Source organism: Oncorhynchus mykiss, chromosome 15, assembly GCF_013265735.2.
Source record: "Oncorhynchus mykiss isolate Arlee chromosome 15, USDA_OmykA_1.1, whole genome shotgun sequence".
NCBI classification, from domain to species: domain Eukaryota; kingdom Metazoa; phylum Chordata; class Actinopteri; order Salmoniformes; family Salmonidae; genus Oncorhynchus; species Oncorhynchus mykiss.
In genome coordinates this window covers 80,066,117-80,090,340 of record NC_048579.1, presented here as the reverse complement: position 1 = coordinate 80,090,340, position 24,224 = coordinate 80,066,117, and the positions used below count along the sequence as shown (strand labels likewise).

Genomic DNA, 24,224 nt, shown 5'->3' with positions numbered 1-24,224 from the left:
GCCCTATTCCCTATATAGTACACTACTTTAGACCAGAGCCCTATTCCCTATATAGTGCACTACTGTTGACCAGGGCCCATGTTCAAGTCCAATACAACCAACCTTCTTCTACTCTGGTCATCATAACATCCCTGACCTCATAGATACTGTATAATAAAACATAATCATAACAGCTCTGACCTCCGACCCCTAGGTATTGATGTCATCAGATGAATGTTCTCTGTGAAGGTCACAGAGCTTGAGACGGAGCAGCCTAGCGAGACATAGTACACTACTGTTGACCAGGGTCAGTAGGACTCTGGCACCCTATTCCCTACATAGTACACTCCTTTAGACCAGGGTCAGTAGGACTCTGGCACCCTATTCCCTACATAGTACACTACTGTTGAGCAGGGCCCATGCACCCTATAGACACTGTATATTTGATAGGCAATGACTTGAAAAACGACAAACCTCAGATTTTCCACTTCCTGGTTGGATTTTGTCTCAGGTTTTTTGCCTGCCATATGAGTTATGTTATACTCACAGACATCATTCAAACAGTTTTAGAAACTTCAGAGTGTTTTCTACCCAAATATAGATTTTGGGTCTGAGTAGCAGGCCGTTTACTCTGGGCACCTTATTATCCAAGCTACTCAATACTGCCCCCCTGTCCCAATGAAGTTAAAGGAGGATCCTGATAGGTTGATAGGAGCTGACTATTAAAGGAGGATCCTGATAGGTTGATAGGAGCTGACTATTAAAGGAGGATCCTGATAGGTTGATAGGAGCTCACTATTAAAGGAGGATCCTGATAGGTTGATAGGAGCTCACTATTAAAGGAGGATCCTGATAGGTTGATAGGAGCTCACTATTAAAGGAGGATCCTGATAGGTTTGTCGTGGTTGACCATTAAAGGAGTTCCTTGGAATGAAAACACTACAGCAGACAGCTCAAGGCAGAGTTCAGAGTTCAGTGACTTAAACCTGACTGCTCGTTGCTAAGCTAATCACCCCTGTCTGACTGCTCGTTGCTAAGCTAATCACTCCTGTCTGACTGCTCGTTGCTAAGCTAATCACCGCTGTCTGACTGCTCGTTGCTAAGCTAATCACCCCTGTCTGACTGCTCGTTGCTAAGCTAATCACCCCTGTCTGACTGCTCGTTGCTAAGCTAATCACCCTGTCTGACTGCTCGTTGCTAAGCAAATCAACCCTGTCTGACTGCTCGTTGCTAAGCTAATCACCGTGTCTGACTGCTCGTTGCTAAGCAAATCAACCCTGTCTGACTGCTTGGTATCAACACCTATTACCCTACTACAATAACACTGGGGAGACAATAGGACCTGGGCTTGGTATCCAATGGTACCCTATTCCCTATTTACTTTGGACTATAGTGCACTATATACGGAATAGGGTGGCATTTGGGATTTTAACCCAGTTATACAGCTAGTTATAAGGCTTTATTGGTTATCATGTTGTCACGCTCGTCCTCCTCTTCTGACGAGGAGTAGCAAGGGTCGGACCAAAGCGCAGCGAGGTACGTGTTCATGACGATATTTATATTCAACTCAGAACACTAAAACAAAAATAACAACGAGGACGAAACGAAACAGTCCTGTCTGGTGACATACACAAAGACAGAAAATAATCACCCACAACTCAAAAGGGGAACCAGGCTACCTAAATATGGTTCTCAATCAGGGACAACGATAAACAGCTGCCTCTGATTGAGAACCATACCAGGCCGAAACACAGAAATCCCAAAACATAGATAAAAGGAACATAGACAACCCACCCAACTCACACCCTGACCAAACTTAAACAAAGACATAATTAAAGAACTAAGGTCAGAACGTGACAAGAACCTTATAAAGAGATCTTCCGTGAGCTATTTAGACTTTGTAAGAGTTCTGTTGTTACACCAGTCAGCAGTGCTTCTCGCGAGAGAAACTTCTCAGCTTTAAAACGGATTCAAATCAAATCAAATCAAATGTTATTTGTCACATACACATGATTAGCAGATGTTAATGCGAGTGAGAGTAATAATAGATTCTACAGTCTAACAGCACCTTTATATTCTGGATGGAACTCCGTCAGATAATATGAAGGCTGCAGAAAAACAACGATGTTTAATGTCTAGGCTTTAGGCTCCGTTTATAAACCGTTTATAAAGGCAAGACGTAATGTGTGTGTGTGTGTGTGTGTGTGTGTGTGTGTGTGTGTGTGGTTCTAAACCCGTTTTTTATTTATTTGACTGTACTGGATCAGATCATTATGATTCATGAATATCAACCCAAATACACAGTTGTAATAACATTTCGCCCACTGAGTTAATTACCGACTAATTTATTACACCGGTTTCAAATGATAGGTTACTAACCTTCATACCGCAGCCGTATAAGTCATTCAATTGTAACAGTAATTAGCTGGCTACAGTAATAACGAGCATGCATGAAAAATAAATAGTTGCCAGTTAAATAATTCTCTGTTTGTTCATCAAGTGGTACTGTCAGGCCTCTACTATCATGTAGGATATAAACAGAGGTGGTCTAATAGCTTATTAGACGTCAAAAACACACAGCAATAACTATTTCGCTGTCGTATCTTGGTGTTCATTGTCGGTCAGTGACGCTGCTGTGAAGAGAAGCTTTACTAAAAGCATCTTGCAATCGAAAGTGACTGACTGGTTGTTTTTCCAGCGAGGAGTTCAGAGTTTCACCGCTGAGCCGTGAAATGAGGAAGAACAGCTGATGTAGCACGGCGGCAGACATCACACACACACACACACACACACACACACAGCCTGGCTTCGACCTGTGCAGAGTGGTGGGGGGAGGGGAGCTTTCCTTTCACGCCCGGACAGAAAATCTGCTCAACTAAGTCCACAAAACTTAAAAGCGTTGTTACTCTTACGTGTGAATGAGTTTAGGGAATTTATTGTAGGCCCTATTTTAGAAAATAAAAATAAAAATAAATAGTATACTAGCCTGTAACTTATCGAGTGGTTTTTAAAAGTCTACTACCCGTGAAGGATTGCTTGACCAACGGTCCCCTTCAGAATGCCTTGTTGAAAACAGTGGTTATGCATTGAATACCCCCAGGGATTAGCACGTTACATGAATATGACCAATGGAGTACAACTCGAGGCGAGTGACCAACATGAATAAGTAACTTCCTTTAAAACGTCGATAGAACGTAATGGATGCCGCCTGAAAACAGTCCAGTATTTTAGCGGCGTTTCAGCGCTGTCCATGGTGCTACTTTCCCCACATCGTGGCTATAGCCCCCCACGCTGTTGCTGCCTGTGTTTTACTGTATCCGTTGGATCACTTGCTGTGTTTTACAAGCGGTAATTATATCGTAATATGTATTCCAGACCTATTTCCCAGTATTGTAGAACACCACGCAACACTACTCAGCTGCGCCCCCCCCCCCCCCCCCCCCCTTATTAATTTGTATTCGAAACTAGCCGTCTCTAGACTAGGTTACTCCTGTGGTGTTTTCTCTTTGAGTTGATTTGAAAAGCATAGCAACGCTATCTCTGTTTCACATCAACTCTCAACTCACATCCTCCCCGCGGCCGACCGACACAGACCCACTCCGAGGCACTGATTGGCTGCTCGCCGCCCCACCTCGCGTCGGTCTGAAGCCATATGCAGCAGCGGAAAACTCCTGATTGGCACAGCCCGCAACCCCCTTCGCGCAGCACGCCAAAAGGAGCTCCAATGGCGGCTTGACCTGTGTGGCTTGGAGGAGGGAGGACGCGGGAGGCTAGGGGGAGGGAGGAAGACAAATCCTTGAGCACAGGGTGAGGGGTGTCAGATTAGAAAAAGGAGAAATGTATTTGTGTGAGCAAAACGTCACACTCGGTAGGCTACTTGCTGTTAGCTATATGACCCGTTTCTCTCTCTCTCTCTCAGAACAAAATGGCTAACTGCCCCTCTACAGCCCGATCTCTGTGTTACTACAACCGAGTGTTGGTATAATTCAGATGATATGCTACTAACTTCAGACCGCTTGTTTATATTCATTTGCTCTTCTGTATGCTAGTTAGAAAGACACAGAAAGATGTGGAATTATTTAAGACTATAATGCTTTTAACACATAATTCATTAGGCCTTTATTTACTGAGCTGGCACACACAAGATCACATGTTGATAACTGCAGTGAACAATTCTTAACTGGGCATCTAAGCACATAGGCCTATAAGGAACAGAGGTGTATGTCTGTTGGTGTCCAGGCTGACTAGCTAAATCAATAAGGGGAGAGAACATAACCTTTAAATGACCTCAGCTCACTTATCCTGGTGCTTTTACAGGTCAGAGTTGTCTTACTCAGAATAAACTAGAGCAATGAATAACAAATTTTCCTCTCCAATGCCCAATGTCCCTCTGAGTGTGTTACAGACCCAATGTCCCTCTGAGTGTGTTAAAGACCCAATGTCCCTCTGAGTGTGTTACAGACCCAATGTCCCTCTGAGTGTGTTACAGACCCAATGTCCCTCTGAGTGTGTTAAAGACCCAATGTCCCTCAGAGTGTGTTACAGACCCAATGTCCCTCTGAGTGTGTTACAGACCCAATGTCCCTCTGAGTGTGTTAAAGACCCAATGTCCCTCTGAGTGTGTTACAGACCCAATGTCCCTCTGAGTGTGTTACAGACCCAATATCCCTCTGAGTGTGTTAAAGACCCAATAACCCTCTGAGTGTGTTACAGACCCAATATCCCTCTGAGTGTGTTAAAGACCCAATATCCCTCTGAGTGTGTTAAAGACCCAATATCCCTCTGAGTGTGTTAAAGACCCAATATCCCTCTGAGTGTGTTAAAGACCCAATATCCCTCTGAGTGTGTTAAAAACCCAATGTCCCTCTGAGTGTGTTACAGACCCAATGTCCCTCTGAGTGTGTTACAGACCCAATGTCCCTCTGAGTGTGTTAAAGACCCAATGTCCCTCTGAGTGTGTTAAGACCCAATGTCCCTCTGAGTGTGTTAAGACCCAATGTCCCTCTGAGTGTGTTACAGACCCAATGTCCCTCTGAGTGTGTTAAAGACCCAATGTCCCTCTGAGTGTGTTAAGACCCAATGTCCCTCTGAGTGTGTTAAGACCCAATGTCCCTCTGAGTGTGTTACAGACCCAATGTCCCTCTGAGTGTGTTAAAGACCCAATGTCCCTCTGAGTGTGTTACAGACCCAATGTCCCTCTGAGTGTGTTAAGACCCAATGTCCCTCTGAGTGTGTTACAGACCCAATGTCCCTCTGAGTGTGTTACAGACCCAATGTCCCTCTGTGTGTGTTACAGACCCAATGTCCCTCTGAGTGTGTTACAGACCCAATGTCCCTCTGAGTGTGTTACAGACCCAATGTCCCTCTGAGTGTGTTACAGACCCAATGTCCCTCTGAGTTTGTTAAGACCCAATGCCCCTCTGAGTGTGTTAAAGGGGGGGGGGGGGGGAGCCGTAGCTGTATATTTACTTCAGTAACAACCTAGTAGTAACATATTAGAACATAACAATGATCACAATGTAAGTCTATTATTCTACACATGATAAAGCCTAACCTTATGCACATTACTGGACTTAATCAAATAGTTATCTATCCTGGATTTAATATTATAGTTATCTATCCTGGACTTAATAAAATAGTTATCTATCCTGGACTTAATAAAATAGTTAGCTATCCTGGACTTAATAAAATAGTTAGCTATCCTGGACTTAATAAAATAGTTAGCTATCCTGGACTTAATAAAATAGTTAGCTATCCTGGACTTAATAAATTAGTTATCTATCCTGGACTTAATTAATAAAATAGTTATCTATCCTGGACTTAATAAAATAGTTATCTATCCTGGACTTAATAAAATAGTTATCTATCCTTGCAATATTGTGGACAGCCTGAGTGTATTTTATTCAAGAGTGCGCATGACTGAGTGTATGCTTTTGTGACCGAGGGGGAGAGAAAGACAGACGAGGGGAGAGTTCTGTTCTTTCACTGCTCCATCCGGGAATTTTCGAATTAGCATTGACAGCCGAAGCGCAACTTTTCCCCAGGCAAAGTGAAATCAAGCCGCTCACTCGGACAAAATATAGTCCCCACTATTCAACTAAAAATGATCAAAAGAAAAATAAATCGACCGTTTGGAAAGGATGCGTCGACGCGGCGTTATTTTTAGAGTGGATCTGTCCAGGTGCTGAAACCTTTCCCCCGTGTTTAGAGCACTTTGCTCAGCGGCGTAAAGTGAGTGATGAGCCCTCTACACAGCAAAGAAGCAAGAACTTGCTTTGCAGCCTGAGTAGTTCTTCTTTCGATTGTTATTGTCGCTTTAAAAAAAAACATTTTAATTCACTTAAACTTCACATTGATTACATCGAAAGTGGTACAAAAGTGTTTTTGAAGTCGGAACATGGAACTACAATGCCTGCAAGAGGCGTTGAAAGTCGAGATCCAATGTCATCAGGTAAAAACGAAACATCGTTTCATTCTACCCCCTTATTTGTGGTCTTTTGAGCGAGTGAGTGGTGTAGGGAGGGGAAAAAAAAATCTCAGAGGGATCAAACGTGACATGTTTGTTTTCCCAGCGAGAAAAAGAGTATGTGCTCTGTTATGCTTAGCTTGTATGTGCGTGCGACGCCATAAACATGCACTTTCATATGAGAGTGGGACACTTTTTAGACTACTTTGTTATTGTCGTGGGTCTGTTTCGAGCATCAAGAACTAGGTTGTAATAATGCGGTGGTCCTGTGTGGCGAGCAGGACGCGACCTGAATATTTATGAGCTGTAGAAACCGACTCGCTCCTAATGCTTCGCTGCTTTGATCTTGTCTTTTTACACACTAAACTTGAAACACTTTTTTCTAATTCCTCTTTCGTTTTTTTTCTTCCTCCGGTTAGAAACTAGTTGCACAGATGAAGCAAGACCCGCAGGTAAAATGTCTATTTGTGAAAGCCTCGTAATCGTCCTCTAGACACGGCTGGTTAGGGTTAGGGAGTGTGGCAGGAAACTTTATCAGCATTAAATCTCTTTATTGTCTTGTTGTAAACCCTGTTTACTTAGCAGAGTTTCCACCTGCTTTGTCCAGCAAATGTGACTTTGGTTTATAACGCAACGACATAAGTTTGAAACGTATCGACATTGTTAGGTTACACTTGGTGTTTTGGTCCCATTCATAATCCTATTATTTGACTGATGATGTTTTTGTTTAATTGTAGGATGGCGAGCTTAAGAAACAACTACACGAAAGACACGACAGAATAACAGCCCTAAGCGAAAAACAAGTAAGAAAACCCCGAAAAGCATCTGTGTTGCTTTATTATACACTTATTGTTGGCTATGATCATCATTCATGTCACGGCAATAGTCTTGTATTGTGTGAGACCGTTATGTTCAGGACAATGTGCTTGTGTGTGTTTTTTTTAAAAACGGTTTTAAAAAGTAAAGGCATTTGATTTAGTCATTGCTCCCCCTTTAAAGTCGTTGCGTTGTAGAATTCCTCAACGTAATCTGCTGATTCTGTCCGGATACTATTTTTTAAGTTGCCTAACATGAAATGTTGAAAAATGTAGCGTCCATTTTGAGTAAGTCGACATGTTTTCAGGAGAGTAAGAAAGGAGATGCTCAAGTATCCGGTCTGCACTTATTTTTTGTTTTTTTTGTTACACATCAAGCGTCACGTTTTTACTATTCTGACTATTCGTAGATATTCATCGGCGAATGAATACGTCTTTTTGTTGTTGCTTCTAAATGGACTTTATGTGTTACTTTATAGCCAGTATTATTTATTCTTGGTCACATGACGGTAAAGGTCGCTTTTGATTCGATCGCAGCTTACACTTTCATTTTTTTTGTAATTTTTTTTACTACATCTAGTATCAAATTGGCCAAGATGAACTTCCATCTTTGTAATAAGTGATTTAAACTTATTTGTATGTATTCCTAATGAGTCATTTGAAGGGTAAAGAGAAACACTAAAGTCCAGCTCTTCCGCCCAGGAGAACGGGAGCTATTTTTTCAGCACCACAGAACAGATGCCGTTGAACGCTTAAAGTCACAACACTGCCTGGCTCAATGTATGAAGTTACCGAAGCCACTAAGGAACACAAAACAGACATATAATGTGTAAATATATATTGTAGAAGTCAAATCAATCGATGTTGAATCATTTTAGTTCATTATAAAGGGTTTTTGCTTTGGCCTAAGTTAGATCGATCCTGTTTCTTCAGGAATGCAGTTTTCAGCACTTGAGCCCTGAACAGCGCCTTGATTTTCTCCACCATTCGCTGTTGAACGGTTTCCTGTAAAGCAGAAGACAAACTCATTTAGGCAGCTTATGCAGAGAAACAATGCTTATATTTTCACGTAGTTGGTTATCTATTTACACGAGGTTGATCTTTCCAGAGTATGTATTTGTTGTAGTGTTTTACGCAAAGCGCCTTAGTTTGGTAGTGGATGCTTCCATTTTGTGCCGAGAAGGGGTGTTGGTTTCTTCCTAACATGGAGAAAAAGTCTGCGGAGTTTCTCGGAGAGGGGGGATGGGCCCCATTCATGCCGAACATTACCATTTTGATTGCTTTGATGCTGTTTATAGAGGAGGGGGAGGGGAGAGAGAAAAGAGAGAGCCCCGAGTCAGCAGCAGCAACGCAGCCTGGGATGTTTAATCACTGTTTAGCGTCGATTCTCCTTATTTTATTAGCGGAATATGACCTATAGTTTACTCTGCTCTAGCGATGCTTGCTGCTACCAGAGAAAATCTGCTTTTTACACCGTCATAGATTTTGTTGTTGTTGTTGTTGATGTTGTTGTAGGGCACTGACATTACATATCACCTGAAGAATAGGCTTTTGTTTACTTTTGTTTAAGTCAAATTTGAGATGCTAAAAGATAGCTTTGTTAGGTCAACATATGTGTAATAATTTAGCCTATTCATTTAGCATATGATTCACTTTCTTTCTCTTAAATGAAAAGTGTATTTCGCTTGAGTGGCTTTTGTTATATAAAAATGACATAAAATTAATACTTAACATAGTGACTTTATAGTCATCCAGACGTTATAATGCATATGCCAATGTTCTGACGGTGGCTAGTAGATACTAGTCCCTCTGTTAAACCAAACTACTCTACAAACACGAGGCAGAAAGTATACAGTATGCATCATATGTCTATGAGGATGTAGGCCTGTGTGTGTTTCTATCCTAGGTTTTGTTGAGGGACGGTGTGAATAGAGAGAGGAGCAGGTTGTTGAGGGACGTTGTGAATAGAGAGAGGAGCAGGTTGTTGAGGGATGGTGTGAATAGAGAGAGGAGCAGGTTGTTGAGGGACGGTGTGAATAGAGAGAGGAGCAGGTTGTTGAGGGACGGTGTGAATAGAGAGAGGAGCAGGTTGTATAGTAGTGCACTATATAGGGAATAGGGCTCTGGTCTAAAGTAGTGCACTATATAGGGAATAGGGCCCCAGTCTAAAGTAGTGCACTATATAGGGAATAGGGCCCCAGTCTAAAGTAGTGCACTATATAGGGAATAGGGCCCCAGTCTAAAGTAGTGCACTATATAGGGAATAGGATGCCATTTGGGACTCAGATTCAGTGTGACCTTGTGTTACCTTCAGGGGAAAACACAGACAGACAGCTCTATTCCTTATCCCAGTTTAGTCCTGAGAGACAGACAGCTCTATTCCTTATCCCAGTTTAGTCCTGAGAGACAGACAGCTCTATTCCTTATCCCAGTTTAGTCCTGAGAGACAGACAGCTCTATTCCTTATCCCAGTTTAGTCCTGAGAGACAGACAGCTCTATTCCTTATCCCAGTTTAGTCCTGAGAGACAGACAGCTCTATTCCTTATCCCAGTTTAGTCCTGAGAGACAGACAGCTCTATTCCTTATCCCAGTTTAGTCCTGAGAGACAGACAGCTCTATTCCTTATCCCAGTTTAGTCCTGAGAGACAGACAGCTCTATTCCTTATCCCAGTTTAGTCCTGAGAGACAGACAGCTCTATTCCTTATCCCAGTTTAGTCCTGAGAGACAGACAGCTCTATTCCTTTTCCCAGTTTAGTCCTGAGAGACAGACAGCTCTATTCCTTATCCCAGTTTAGTCCTGAGAGACAGACAGCTCTATTCCTTATCCCAGTTTAGTCCTGAGAGACAGACAGCTCTATTCCTTATCCCAGTTTAGTCCTGAGAGACAGACAGCTCTATTCCTTATCCCAGTTTAGTCCTGAGAGACAGACAGCTCTATTCCTTATCCCAGTTTAGTCCTGAGAGACAGAAGTCTACAACGTTCACAACTGAACGATTAAACTTCAACAATACTTTTAAACATTCCTTTTCGTTTGCTTTTCACTCTGTTGCAACATTGTAATCAGTCTGTTCTGTCAGGTAGCAGAGACTACACTACATTCATGTGTAGTTCTTTGGGTGGCCTACTGGGACCCGGCTGGTAACCTGACTGCTAGGTTTATGTTATTAATAACAGTAAGGCTGGTAACCTGACTGCTAGGTTTATGTTATTAATAACAGTAACAATGTTAACCTGACTGCTAGGTTTATGTTATTAATAACAGTAAGGCTAGTAACCTGACTGCTAGGTTTATGTTATTAATAACAGTAAGGCTAGTAACCTGACTGCTAGGTTTATGTTATTAATAACAGTAAGGCTAGTAACCTGACTGCTAGGTTTATGTTATTAATAACAGGAAGGCTAGTAACCTGACTGCTAGGTTTATGTTATTAATAACAGGAAGGCTAGTAACCTGACTGCTAGGTTTATGTTATTAATAACAGTAAGGCTGGTAACCTGACTGCTAGGTTTATGTTATTAATAACAGTAAGGCTGGTAACCTGACTGCTAGGTTTATGTTATTAATAACAGTAAGGCTGGTAACCTGACTGCTAGGTTTATGTTATTAATAACAGTAGTAGTAACAATGTTAACCTGACTCCAGCTGATTTCAATGGACCACCACTCTGTCAGACTGACTCTAAAGTAGGTCTACTTTGAAAGGCAGCTTTGGTCGGCCATTATTCCTCATGTTTGGCTCTATGTCTCAATGTGCTGATCATTAAGTCCTGGTGGTTCTTAGGCTGTATGGGGATGACTGGTATCAGTTATTTATCTGTTTCCTGTTTTACCTACTGTCAGGGGGAGCAAGAAGGAATCAGTTATTTATCTGTTTCCTGTTTTACCAAGGCTGCTGTTAGGGGGAGCAGGCAGGTACCAGTTATTTATCTGTTTCCTGTTTTACCAAGGCTGCTGTCAGGGGGAGCAGGAAGGAACCAGTTATTTATCTGTTTCCTGTTTTACCTACTGTCAGGGGGAGCAAGAAGGAATCAGTTATTTATCTGTTTCCTGTTTTACCAAGGCTGCTGTTAGGGGGAGCAGGAAGGTACCAGTTATTTATCTGTTTCCTGTTTTACCAAGGCTGCTGTTAGGGGGAGCAGGAAGGTACCAGTTATTTATCTGTTTCCTGTTTTACCAAGGCTGCTGTTAGGGGGAGCAGGAAGGAACCAGTTATTTATCTGTTTCCTGTTTTACCTACTATCAGGGGGAGCAGGAAGGAACCAGTTATTTATCTGTTTCCTGTTTTACCTACTGTCAGGGGGAGCAGGAAGGAACCAGTTATTTATCTGTTTCCTGTTTTACCAAAGCTGCTGTTAGGGGGAGGAGGAAGGTATCAGTTATTTATCTGTTTCCTGTTTTACCAAGGCTGCTGTTAGGGGGAGCAGGAAGGAACCAGTTATATACCTGTTTCCTGTTTTACCAAGGCTGCTGTTAGGGGGAGCAGGAAGGTACCAGTTATTTATCTGTTTCTTGTTTTACCAAGGCTGCTGTTAGGGGGAGGAGGAAGGTACCAGTTATTTATCTGTTTCCTGTTTTACCAAGGCTGCTGTTAGGGGGAGGAGGAAGGTATCAGTTATTTATCTGTTTCCTGTTTTACCAAGGCTGCTGTTAGGGGGAGGAGGAAGGTACCAGTTATTTATCTGTTTCCCGTTTTACCAAGGCTGCTGTCAGGGGGAGGAGGAAGGAACCAGTTATTTATCTGTTTCCTGTTTTACCAAGGCTGCTGTTAGGGGGAGCAGGAAGGTATCAGTTATTTATCTGTTTTGCTGTTTTACCTGCTGTTAGGGGGAGGAGGAAGGAACCAGTTATTTATCTGTTTCCTGTTTTACCTGCTGTTCGGGGGAGGAGGAAGGAACCAGTTATTTATCTGTTTCCTGTTTTACCAAGGCTGCTGTCAGGGGGAGCAGGAAGGAACCAGTTATTATCTGTTTCCTGTTTTACCAAGGCTGCTGTTAGGGGGAGGATGAAGGAACCAGTTATTTATCTGTTTCCTGTTTCACCAAGGCTGCTGTCAGGGGGAGCAGGAAGGAACCAGTTATTTATCTGTTTCCTGTTTTACCAAGGCTGCTGTTAGGGGGAGCAGGAAGGAACCAGTTATTTATCTGTTTCCTGTTTTACCAAGGCTGCTGTTAGGGGGAGCAGGAAGGAACCAGTTATTTATCTGTTTCCTGTTTTACCTACTGTCAGGGGGAGCAGGAAGGAACCAGTTATTTATCTGTTTCCTGTTTTACCAAGGCTGCTGTTAGGGGGAGCAGGAAGGTACCAGTTATTAACTGTTTCCTGTTTTACCTACTGTCAGGGGGAGCAGGAAGGAACCAGTTATTTATCTGTTTCCTGTTTTACCAAGGCTGCTGTTAGGGGGAGGAGGAAGGTACCAGTTATTTATCTGTTTCCTGTTTTACCAAGGCTGCTGTTAGGGGGAGGAGGAAGGAACCAGTTATTTATCTGTTTCCTGTTTTACCAAGGCTGCTGTTAGGGGGAGGAGGAAGGTACCAGTTATTTATCTGTTTCCTGTTTCACCAAGGCTGCTGTTAAGGGGAGCAGGAAGGAACCAGTTATTTATCTGTTTCCTGTTTTACCTGCTGTTAGGGGGAGGAGGAAGGGAAGAAGTAACAGAAGTAACCGTTAACAGCCACTCAGTTATCCTGTTGTTTGTGTTGTAGTTAGAGGTGCATTAAAATGACAGTGGTAGAGGAAGTCATGTTGAAAAGAACACACAAAGAGAGAGGGAGAGAGAGGAGGAGAGAGGAGAGAGGAGAGAGAGAGAGGGAGAGGGGGAGAGAGAGAGGGAGAGAGGGGGAGAGAGTGAGAGAGAGTGAGAGAGAGAGAGGGGGGGGGGAGAGTGAGGGGGAGGGAGAGGGGGAGGGAGAGAGGGGGGATAGAGAGAGAGTGAGGGGGAGAGTGAGGGGGAGGGAGAGAGGGGGAGAGAGAGGGAGAGAGGGGGGATAGAGAGAGAGTGAGGGGGAGGGAGAGAGGGGGAGGGAGAGGGAGAGAGGGGGGATAGAGAGAGAGTGAGGGGGAGGGAGAGGGGGAGGGAGAGAGGGGGGATAGAGAGATCAGATGTAAGCTACTTATGAGAGAAAGATTACCAGGATGGGTGTACACACACACACACACACACACACACACACACACACACACACACACACACACACACACACACACACACACACACACACACACACACACACACACACACACACACACACACACACTAACGGCACCCTATTCCCTATGTAGTACACTACTTTATACTACAGCCCTATTCCCTATATAGTACACTACTTTATACTACAGCCCTATTCCCTATGTAGTACACTACTCTATACTACAGCCCTATTGCCTATATAGTGCACTACTCTATACTACAGCCCTATTCCCTATATAGTGTGCTACTGCACTCTGGCTACCCAGACTCCTTGCTCCACCCAAATGCGAGGCCACGCCCACGGACGTTCTTTTTTTTTAATCCACAATGAGTCTGGACCTGAGTCCCTCCCCGATGATTTGTAGAACACAAACACATTCTAAGTGTTCTGATTGGTCCCAGAAACAGGAAGTTGGTAGTAGAGGTGAATTGGGGAGAACAGGCTCGTGGTAATGGCCGGAAGCGGAATCAGTGGAACGGCGTTAAATACGTCACACGTGGTTTCCATGGTTTCCCTGGTTTCCGTGGTTTCCATGGTGTCTGATGACGTTCCATTTGCTCCGTTCCCGGACTCTTCTATGAGCCGTCCTCCCTTCAGCGGCCTCCTGTGATTGGACCAGAGCCAGAACACACGTGTGGGTAAAGGACGCATTTAGAAAATATGCCATTGGCTACTTTGATTGATTTATTTACAGATGATCCAATCGCTGATGACTTTGTTTTTGACGTCAGACTGTAGAATGTAGGGAACATTGAGCAGCGGGAGTCGTCAGGTGACCACTATATAGGGAACATTGAGCAGTGGGAGTCGTCAGGTGACCACTATATAGGGAACATTGAGCAGTGGGAGTCGTCAGGTGACCACTATATAGGGAACATTGAGCAGTGGGAGAGTTCAGTTTGAGTCGTCAGGTGACCACTATATAGGGAACATTGAGCAGTGGGAGAGTTCAGATTGAGTCGTCAGGTGACCACTATATAGGGAACATTGAGCAGTGGGAGAGTTCAGTTTGAGTCGTCAGGTGACCACTATATAGGGAACATTGAGCAGTGGGAGAGTTCAGTTTGAGTCGTCAGGTGACCACTATATAGGGAACATTGAGCAGTGGGAGTCGTCAGGTGACCACTATATAGGGAACATTGAGCAGTGGGAGTCGTCAGGTGACCACTATATAGGGAACATTGAGCAGTGGGAGTCGTCAGGTGACCACTATATAGGGAACATTGAGCAGTGGGAGAGTTCAGTTTGAGTCGTCAGGTGACCACTATATAGGGAACATTGAGCAGTGGGAGAGTTCAGATTGAGTCGTCAGGTGACCACTATATAGGGAACATTGAGCAGTGGGAGAGTTCAGTTTGAGTCGTCAGGTGACCACTATATAGGGAACATTGAGCAGTGGGAGAGTTCAGTTTGAGTCGTCAGGTGACCACTATATAGGGAATAGGGAGTTATTTGGTCTCCCGAGTGGCGCAGCGGTCTAAGGCACTGCGTTCTCAGTGCGTCACTACAGACCCTGGTTCGTTTCTACGGCTGTATCGCAAGCGGCCGTGATCGGGAGTCCCATAATTGGCCCAGTGTCGTCCGGGTTTGGGTTTGGCTGGGGTTAGGGTTAGGGGTTAGGGTTAGGGTTAGGGGTTAGGGTTAGGGTTGGGGTTAGGGTTAGGGGTTAGGGTTAGGGTTAGGGGTTAGGGGTTAGGGTTGGGGTTGGGGTTAGGGTTAGGGTTAGGGTTTGGGTTTGGCCGGGGTAGGCCGTCCATCGTAAATAACAATTTGTTCTTAACGGCATTGCCTAGTTAATTAAAGGGTTAAAATAATTTGGGACTAGTCTATGTGAAAGCACAGCAGGTGGTTTCCCTCCAGAGAGTTTCATCATGTTGTCAGACTGAACCTGATACGTTACACCTGTTAGGAGAGGCGGAGTGTGGCCCAGGGAACACTGCCGTCTGATTGGTCTGTCCCACCTGTGGCAGTCTGTTAGAGGCTGCTGTGATTGGTGGAGGAAGAGGTTAGAGCCAGGCAGAGGGTCAGGTTAGGCCAGTGTGTAGACTACCCACGATGCCCTCTGTCTAAACAAGTTTTTATTTGTACTAAATGGCTGTAATTGTCTGTGTGGTGACGATGCAGAGAGCAGTAGTGTGTTGGCTCACGTCCGAGGCCTACGGACACGTTGTTCAGTATGCCGTCATCACAGAGGTCAGGCTTTTAGGACCACACGTTACGACGTAGGCCCCTGGCTCCTCATGTAAATATAAACACTGGTATTCCTACATCGCCCATAACACATTGTGGTTACATGGCTGTGAGGTAGCCGCTGGCTTGTTCAAACCCTACGCTGTGCTACAGTGGCTCTTCTCCCCCTCCACTCCCTCCCCCCTACGCTAAAACCCTACGCTGTGCTACAGTGGCTCTTCTCCCCCTCCACTCCCTCCCCCCTACGCTAAAACCCTACGCTGTGCTACAGTGGCTCTTCTCCCCCTCCGCTCCCTCCCCCCTACGCTAAAACCCTATGCTGTGCTACAGTGGTTCTTCTCCCCCTCCACTCCCTCCCCCCTACGCTAAAACCCTACGCTGTGCTACAGTGGCTCTTCTCCCCCTCCACTCCCTCCCCCCTACGCTAAAACCCTACGCTGTGCTACAGTGGCTCTTCTCCCCCTCCGCTCCCTCCCCCCTACGCTAAAACCCTACGCTGTGCTACAGTGGCTCTTCTCCCCCTTCACTCCCTCCCCCCTACGCTAAAACCCTACGCTGTGCTACAGTGGCTCTTCTCCCCCTCCACTCCCTCCCCCCTACGCTAAAACCCTACGCTGTGCTACAGTGGCTCTTCTCCCCCTCCACTCCCTCCCCCCTACGCTAAAACCCTACGCTGTGCTACAGTGGCTCTTCTCCCCCTCCACTCCCTCCCCCCTACGCTAAAACCCTACGCTGTGCTACAGTGGCTCTTCTCCCCCTCCACTCCCTCCCCCCTACGCTAAAACCCTACGCTGTGCTACAGTGGCTCTTCTCCCCCTCCACTCCCTCCCCCCTACGCTAAAACCCTACGCTGTGCTACAGTGGTTCTTCTCCCCCTCCACTCCCTCCCCCCTACGCTAAAACCCTACGCTGTGCTACAGTTGCTCTTCTCCCCCTCCACTCCCTCCCCCCTACGCTAAAACCCTACGCTGTGCTACAGTGGCTTTACACCAGGAATTGGACATTTGAGGAGCTGGAAAAGCTGTTCTTCTCCTCCAGTGGGAACTAGTAATACGGCTCTTCTCCCTCCTCCACTCCCTCCCCCCTCCCCCAGTGGGAACTAGTAATACGGCTCTTCTCCCCCTCCACTACCTCCCCCCTCCCCCAGTGGGAACTAGTAATACGGCTCTTCTCCCCCTCCACTACCTCCCCCCTCCCCCAGTGGGAACTAGTAATACGGCTCTTCTCCCCTCCACTCCCTCCCCCCTCCCCCAGTGGGAACTAGTAATACAGCTCTTCTCCCTCCTCCACTCCCTCCCCCCTCCCCCAGTGGGAACTAGTAATACGGCTCTTCTCCCCTCCACTACCTCCCCCCTCCCTCCTCCCCCAGTGGGAACTAGTAATACGGCTCTTCTCCCCCTCCACTACCTCCCCCCTCCCCCAGTGGGAACTAGTAATACGGCTCTTCTCCCCCTCCACTACCTCCCCCCTCCCCCAGTGGGAACTAGTAATACGGCTCTTCTCCCCCTCCACTACCTCCCCCCTCCCCCAGTGGGAACTAGTAATACGGCTCTTCTCCCCCTCCACTACCTCCCCCCTCCCCCCTCCCCCAGTGGGAACTAGTAATACGGCTCTTCTCCCTACTCCACTCCCTCCCCCCTCCCCCAGTGGGAACTAGTAATACAGCTCTTCTCCCTCCTCCACTCCCTCCCCCCTCCCCCAGTGGGAACTAGTAATACGGCTCTTCTCCCTCCTCCACTCCCTCCCCCCTCCCCCAGTGGGAACTAGTAATACGGCTCTTCTCCCTCCTCCACTCCCTCCCCCCTCCCCCAGTGGGAACTAGTAATACGGCTCTTCTCCCTCCTCCACTCCCTCCCCCCTCCCCCAGTGGGAACTAGTAATACGGCTCTTCACCCCCTCCACTACCTCCCCCCTCCCCCAGTGGGAACTAGTAATACGGCTCTTCTCCCTCCTCCACTCCCTCCCCCCTCCCCCAGTGGGAACTAGTAATACGGCTCTTCTCCCTCCTCCACTCCCTCCCCCCTCCCCCAGTGGGAACTAGTAATACGGCTCTTCACCCCCTCCACTACCTCCCCCCTCCCCCAGTGGGAACTAGTAATACGGCTCTTCTCCCCTCCACTACCTCCCCCCTCCCTCCTCCCCCAGTGGGAACTAGTAATACGGCTCTTCTCCCCCCTCCACTCCCTCCCCCCTCCCCCAGTGGGAACTAGTAATACGGCTCTTCTCCCCCTCCACTACCCCCCCCCTCCCCCAGTGGGAACTAGTAATACGGCTCTTCTCCCCCTCCACTACCTCCCCCCTCCCCCAGTGGGAACTAGTAATACGGCTCTTCTCCCCCTCCACTCCCTCCCCCCTCCCCCCTCCCCCAGTGTAAACTATTAATACGGCTCTTCTCCCCCCTCCACTCCCTCCCTCCCCCCTCCCTTCTACTTCCCCCCTGGTCAGACCCAGGCCTGCTGGGCCGGGGTTCAGGGAGGGGGAACCAAGTCTGGCAGTACATCCTAAACACCTGCCTCTACCTGGTCCCTCTATCAGCTGGCCGAGGTTTCTGTGTGTGTGTGTGTGCGTGTGTGTGTGTGTGTGCGTGTGTGTGTGTGTCAGGTGAGAGCTGAACTTTCCCAGCGTCTCAGACTAAACTCAGACTAATCCCATGATGTGTCATTAGAGTCTCCTGCTACAGGGGAGATTATAGAGGCTGAGGCCCACATCCCAGAGCCCTATGGGACCTGTCTATAGTAGTGTACTATACAGGGAATAGGGCCCTGTCTAAAGTAGTGCACTATGTAGGGAATAGGGCTCTGGTCTAAAGTAGTGTACAATATAGGGAATAGGGCCCTGTCTATAGTAGTGTACTATATAGGGAATAGGGCTCTGGTCTAAAGTAGTGCACTATATAGGGAATAGGGCTCTGGTCTAAAGTAGTGTACTATATAGGGAATAGGGCTCTGGTCTAAAGTAGTGCACTATATAGGGAATAGGGCTCTGGTCTAAAGTAGTGTACTATATAGAGAATAGGGTGCCACTTGGGCCACACCCACAGAGGGAGAGTTAGGGGACCTCTGCTGCTGCACTCAGTATGTAATTTAGTGTTACTGAGGACAGATTGTTAGTGATGACAGATTGTTAGTGATGACAGATTGTTAGCGAGGACAGATTGTTAGCGATGACAGATTGTTAGTGATGACAGATTGTTAGCGAGGACAGATTGTTAGTGATGACAGATTGTTAGCGATGACAGATTGTTAGCGATGACAGATTGTTAGCGAGGACAGATTGCTAGCGAGGACAGATTTTGAGTGATTACAGATTGTTAGTGATGACATATTGTTAGTGATGACAGATTGTTAGTGATGACAGATTGTTAGCGATGACAGATTGTTAGTGATGACAGATTGTTAGCGAGGACACATTGTTAGCGATGACAGATTGTTAGCAATGCCAGATTGTTAGCGAGGACAGATTGTTAGTGATGACAGATTGTTAGTGATGACAGATTGTTAGCGAGGACAGATTGTTAGTGATGCCAGACTGTTAGTGATGACAGACCGTTAACGAGGACAGATTGTTAGTGATGCCAGACTGTTAGTGATGACAGACTGTTAACGAGGACAGATTGTTAGTGATGACAGATTGTTAGTGATGACAGATTGTTAGTGATGCCAGACTGTTAGTGATGACAGATTGTTAGCGAGGACAGATTGTTAGTGATGCCAGACTGTTAGTGATGACAGACCGTTAACGAGGACAGATTGTTAGTGATGCCAGACTGTTAGTGATGACAGACTGTTAACGAGGACAGATTGTTAGTGATGACAGATTGTTAGTGATGACAGATTGTTAGTGATGCCAGACTGTTAGTGATGACAGATTGTTAGCGAGGACAGATTGTTAGTGATGCCAGACTGTTAGTGATGACAGACCGTTAACGAGGACAGATTGTTAGTGATGCCAGACTGTTAGTGATGACAGACTGTTAACGAGGACAGATTGTTAGTGATGCCAGACTGTTAGTGATGCCAGACTGTTAACGAGGACAGATTGTTAGTGATGTTCTGCGGGAGGTTTTACTATGTTGTTGTGTCTATGTTAGACTATCTTAGATGATGTCTTTCAGATGTAAACATTTCGTTTTCTGTAAACGAAATGTTTTGGTTGTTTAGATGATTTTTAGAAGGGCAGTAAACGGGAAATCGAAGCTCTCCAGCTCATTAAAGCCCCCATGCAGTATTTTTTTTAAAATCACCACTGTATGTCTAATACGTTACTGTGTTTATTTCATGAAAATAAATAACAAATATATATTTTTTAAGCGTTTATTTCCCTCTGCCGCCTTTTGCTATTGAACTGCTCAGTCTGATCATGTGGGCACGTTGATACACATTGTAATATATTTACATACACAGCCCTGATTGGTGGATAGGTTCCTCTAGACTCTCTCTAGAACCTTCCCCACTTACCCCTTCGAAGTAGAAGGAGACGTATGCAAATTAAAAGATGACTAATCGGATCAGATTGTGACATCATGCTGGGGGCCAACAAACTATATCCCTCCTGGAAAGCTCTTTACACTGAAACGGCATTATTCAACAACTTCAGGGTTATTTCCTCCCCGTAGTGTGGAAATATCAAGAACAAAATGAGAACGCACTGCCCTTTTAATAATAACTCATTATAATATTGTGTCCTCTGGCAGCCTGAGAGAGGCCTGCTTCCCAGAGTGTAACGTCCCATTAAAGATGAGCCTCAGGGCCTGCACTCTGAGACACAGCCTGGGCTTGGAGTAGGTGAGCAGCCTGGGAGGCAGTGAGGCGTCTGGGCAAATGGGCACAACTCCAGTCCCTGGTCTGACACGGGCCTACAGGCCTGGCTCTGTGACTGGCATACTGATGAGTTAGTGATCCGGGGAGGGACAGAGGGTGTGTGTGTTCGTGCATGCGTTGTGTGTGTGTGTGTGTGTGTATGTGTGTGTGTGTGTGTGTGTGTGTGTGTGTGTGTGTGTGTGTGTGTGTGTGTGTGTGTTCCGACAGGCAGGCAGCAGCCAGTAAAGACCACTACACATGACTAGAGAATAGTGGCAGGAAGTAGATTCTACGGTAACTCTCCCTGGACAATAAATCTCCTATTGTCTCCCCACCTTCCTCTACCTCCACAGTGTCCCTGAGACAGGAAGTAGATTCCACGGAAACTCTCCCTGGACAATACATCTCATATTGTCTCCCTACCTTCCTCTACCTCCACAGTGTCCCTGAGACAGGAAGTAGATTCCACCGTAACTCTCCCTGGACAATACATCTCCTATTGTCTCCCTACCTTCCTCTACCTCCACAGTGTCCCTGAGACAGGAAGTAGATTCCACGGAAACTCTCCCTGGACAATACATCTCATATTGTCTCCCTACCTTCCTCTACCTCCACAGTGTCCCTGAGACAGGAAGTAGATTCCACCGTAACTCTCCCTGGACAATACATCTCTTATTGTCTCCCTACCTTCCTCTACCTCCACAGTCCCTGAGACAACGGGCGTCCCAAATGACACCTTTAATCCCTATATAGTGCACTACTTTTGACCACAGCCCCGGAAGACAGACTCTGCTAAGACGAAGGGAAGGAGGGGGCGTGTCTTTGTGAAGCAGTAGCTTTGTGCTCATCTCTAATGTTGTGAAGGAAGTCTGAAGTTTCTGCCGGCCTGAGTTAGTATACCTCATGATAAACTGTAAACCCACACTATTTACCAAGATAGTATTTTTCATAGCTGTCTATTTACTGCCACAAATCGATGCTTGGCACTAAGACCGGCACTCAAAGAGCTGAACAGGGCCAATAAGTAAACAAGAAAATGCACATTCAGAGGCAGCCTTTTTCTTGGCCAGTGATTTTAATGCAGGGAAACTGAAATCCGTTTTTTTTACCAGCATGTCACCTGTGCAACTAGAGGGAAACAAAACTCTAGATCATCTTTAGTCCCACACACAGAAATGCGGACAAAGCCCTCCATCTCTCTCCCTTTGGCAAATCAGACCATAACTCTATCCTCCTGCTTCCTGCTTGCAAGCGAAAACAGGACTGTTTCGCTAGGACAGATTGGAACATGTTCCGGGGATTCATTCAATAACATTGAGGAGTTTATCCACGTCAGTCACCGGCTTCATTAATAAGTGCACCGACGACGTCGTCCCCACAGTGACCGTACGTACATATCCTAACCAGAAGCCATGGATTACAGGCAACATCCGCACTGAGCTAAAGGCTAGTATTCCTCCTGTCACTATTTATATTTTTATTTGTATATTTTCTATCTTTATCTTTAACTCTGCTTTGCTGGTTAAAAGACCTGTAAGGAAGCATTTCACTGTTAGTCTGCAGCTGTTGTTTTACGAAGCATGTGACAAATATCATTGTATTTTATTTAAGGAACAGTGTATCATTTGGGTCGCAGCCTGTCTCTTCAGCCTCCTCAGACCCTCCAGACCAGGCAAATCAGACCCCATTGTATTTTATGTAAGGAACAGTGTGTCATTTGGGTCGCGACCTCCTCAGACCCTCCAGACCCTCCAGACCAGGCAAATCAGACCCCATTGTATTTTATTTAAGGAACAGTGTGTCATTTGGGTCGCGACCTCCTCAGACCCTCCAGACCCTCCAGACCAGGCTAATCAGACCCCATTGTATGCCGATTCCTTTAATCACCACAGTTAGGCTGGAGGCATAGAGAACATTTTTCTCTGACTAATTAAAAACTCTGCCACGACTCCTCCGCTGCTAGGTACGGCTTTTCGCAGCTACCCATAATGCAATGCGAGGGAGGCAGATGGGAGGGTGTCTATCAAGCCGTCTGAATTCTCATACCATTGTACCGTTTACTGCTCTAAGGCCTGTTCTTTATTAGAAGGAGTGAGAGTTCTATGTTCTAAGGCCTGTTCTTTATTAGAAGGAGTGAGAGTTCTATGTTCTAAAGCCTGTTCTTTATTAGGAGTGAGAGTTCTATGTTCTAAAGCCTGTTCTTTATTAGAAGGAGTGAGAGTTCTAAGTTCTAAAGCCTGTTCTTTATTAGGAGTGAGAGTTCTATGTTCTAAGGCCTGTTCTTTATTAGAAGGAGTGAGAGTTCTAAGTTCTAAAGCCTGTTCTTTATTAGAAGGAGAGAGAGTTCTAAGGCCTGTTCTTTATTAGAAGGAGTGAGAGTTCTAAGTTCTAAAGCCTGTTCTTTATTAGAAGGAGTGAGAGTTCTAAGGCCTGTTCTTTATTAGAAGGAGTGAGAGTTCTAAGTTCTAAAGCCTGTTCTTTATTAGAAGGAGAGAGAGTTCTAAGGCCTGTTCTTTATTAGAAGGAGTGAGAGTTCTAAGTTCTAAAGCCTGTTCTTTATTAGAAGGAGAGAGAGTTCTAAGGCCTGTTCTTTATTAGAAGGAGTGAGAGTTCTATGTTCTAAGGCCTGTTCTTTATTAGAAGGAGTGAGAGTTCTAAGTTCTAAAGCCTGTTCTTTATTAGAAGGAGTGAGAGTTCTAAAGCCTGTTCTTTATTAGGAGTGAGAGTTCTAAAGCCTGTTCTTTATTAGGAGTGAGAGTTCTATGTTCTAAGGCCTGTTCTGTATTAGAAGGAGTGAGAGTTCTAAGTTATAAAGCCTGTTCTTTATTAGAAGGAGTGAGAGTTCTAAGTTATAAAGCCTGTTCTTTATTAGAAGGAGTGAGAGTTCTATGTTCTAAGGCCTTTTCTGTATTAGAAGGAGTGAGAGTTTTATGTTCTATGGCCTGTTCTTTATTAGAAGGAGTGAGAGTTCTATGTTAGAACAGCAGAACTTAGAACTCTCACTCTCACAGGGGTTCTTTATTAGGAGTGAGAGTTCTATGTTGTAAGGCCTGTTCTTTATTAGAAGGAGTGAGAGTTCTATGTTCTAAGGCCTGTTCTTTATTAGAAGGAGTGAGAGTTCTATGTTCTAATGCCTGTTCTGTATTAGAAGGAGTGAGAGTTCTAAGTTATAAAGCCTGTTCTTTATTAGAAGGAGTGAGAGTTCTATGTTCTAATGCCTGTTCTGTATTAGAAGGAGTGAGAGTTCTATGTTCTATGGCCTGTTCTTTATTAGAAGGAGTGAGAGTTCTATGTTCTAAGGCCTGTTCTGTACATTCTAAGTCCTGTGGCTGGCTATGCTGAAGTTGCTGTGTCCCTGCTAGTGCTAGAAATGCTTGACATGTGAGTGGGAGGGAGGAGCACACAGAGACAAACATTTGATTCCTTCACAAAGCAGCAGCGTCCTCCTCTTCTTGTCTCCTGCTCGGACACAAAGAGCAGGCTTGGTGTCACGAAGGCATCTGGTTGAACGTCACAGGAAGCTGCTAACTACCACCACAACAGAGACGTTCTCCATAGAAGAATAGAAAAGGGAATGAGAAACAGACAGCTAGAAGGCTCCGGACAACAACAAGAGAGATGGTTAGAAACAGAGAGAAGAAGAGTTGGATCCAGGGTCAGGGTGAGTAGTATTCAGGTGGTCTCAGAGCCTCTGCCATGCTTCCTGGTAAGAGGATGACAGGAGAGGAAGGAGTGATGAGGAGGAGGGTACAGTATAGCCCCCTATCTGAGGAAAAAGCTGCTT

The 24,224-nt window shown here is 45.6% G+C and overlaps 1 protein-coding gene across 3 annotated transcripts in view; it reads left to right on the top strand.

Annotated features, from left to right (window-relative positions):
• Window positions 1–5,934: 5,934 nt before the first annotated feature.
• Window positions 5,935–24,224, top strand: part of LOC110510401 (PHD finger protein 21B) — a 173,725-nt gene continuing 155,435 nt past the window's right edge. For 2 of the 3 annotated variants that reach the window (XM_036945484.1, XM_036945483.1), the window contains exons 1-3: window positions 5,935–6,430; window positions 6,865–6,897; window positions 7,183–7,248. In XM_036945484.1, the coding sequence (XP_036801379.1) occupies window positions 6,377–6,430; window positions 6,865–6,897; window positions 7,183–7,248 (153 nt within the window). In that variant the 5' untranslated portion in view covers window positions 5,935–6,376. The remainder of the gene's footprint in view (window positions 6,431–6,864; window positions 6,898–7,182; window positions 7,249–24,224) is intronic. The other variant, XM_036945485.1, reaches the window with a different exon arrangement.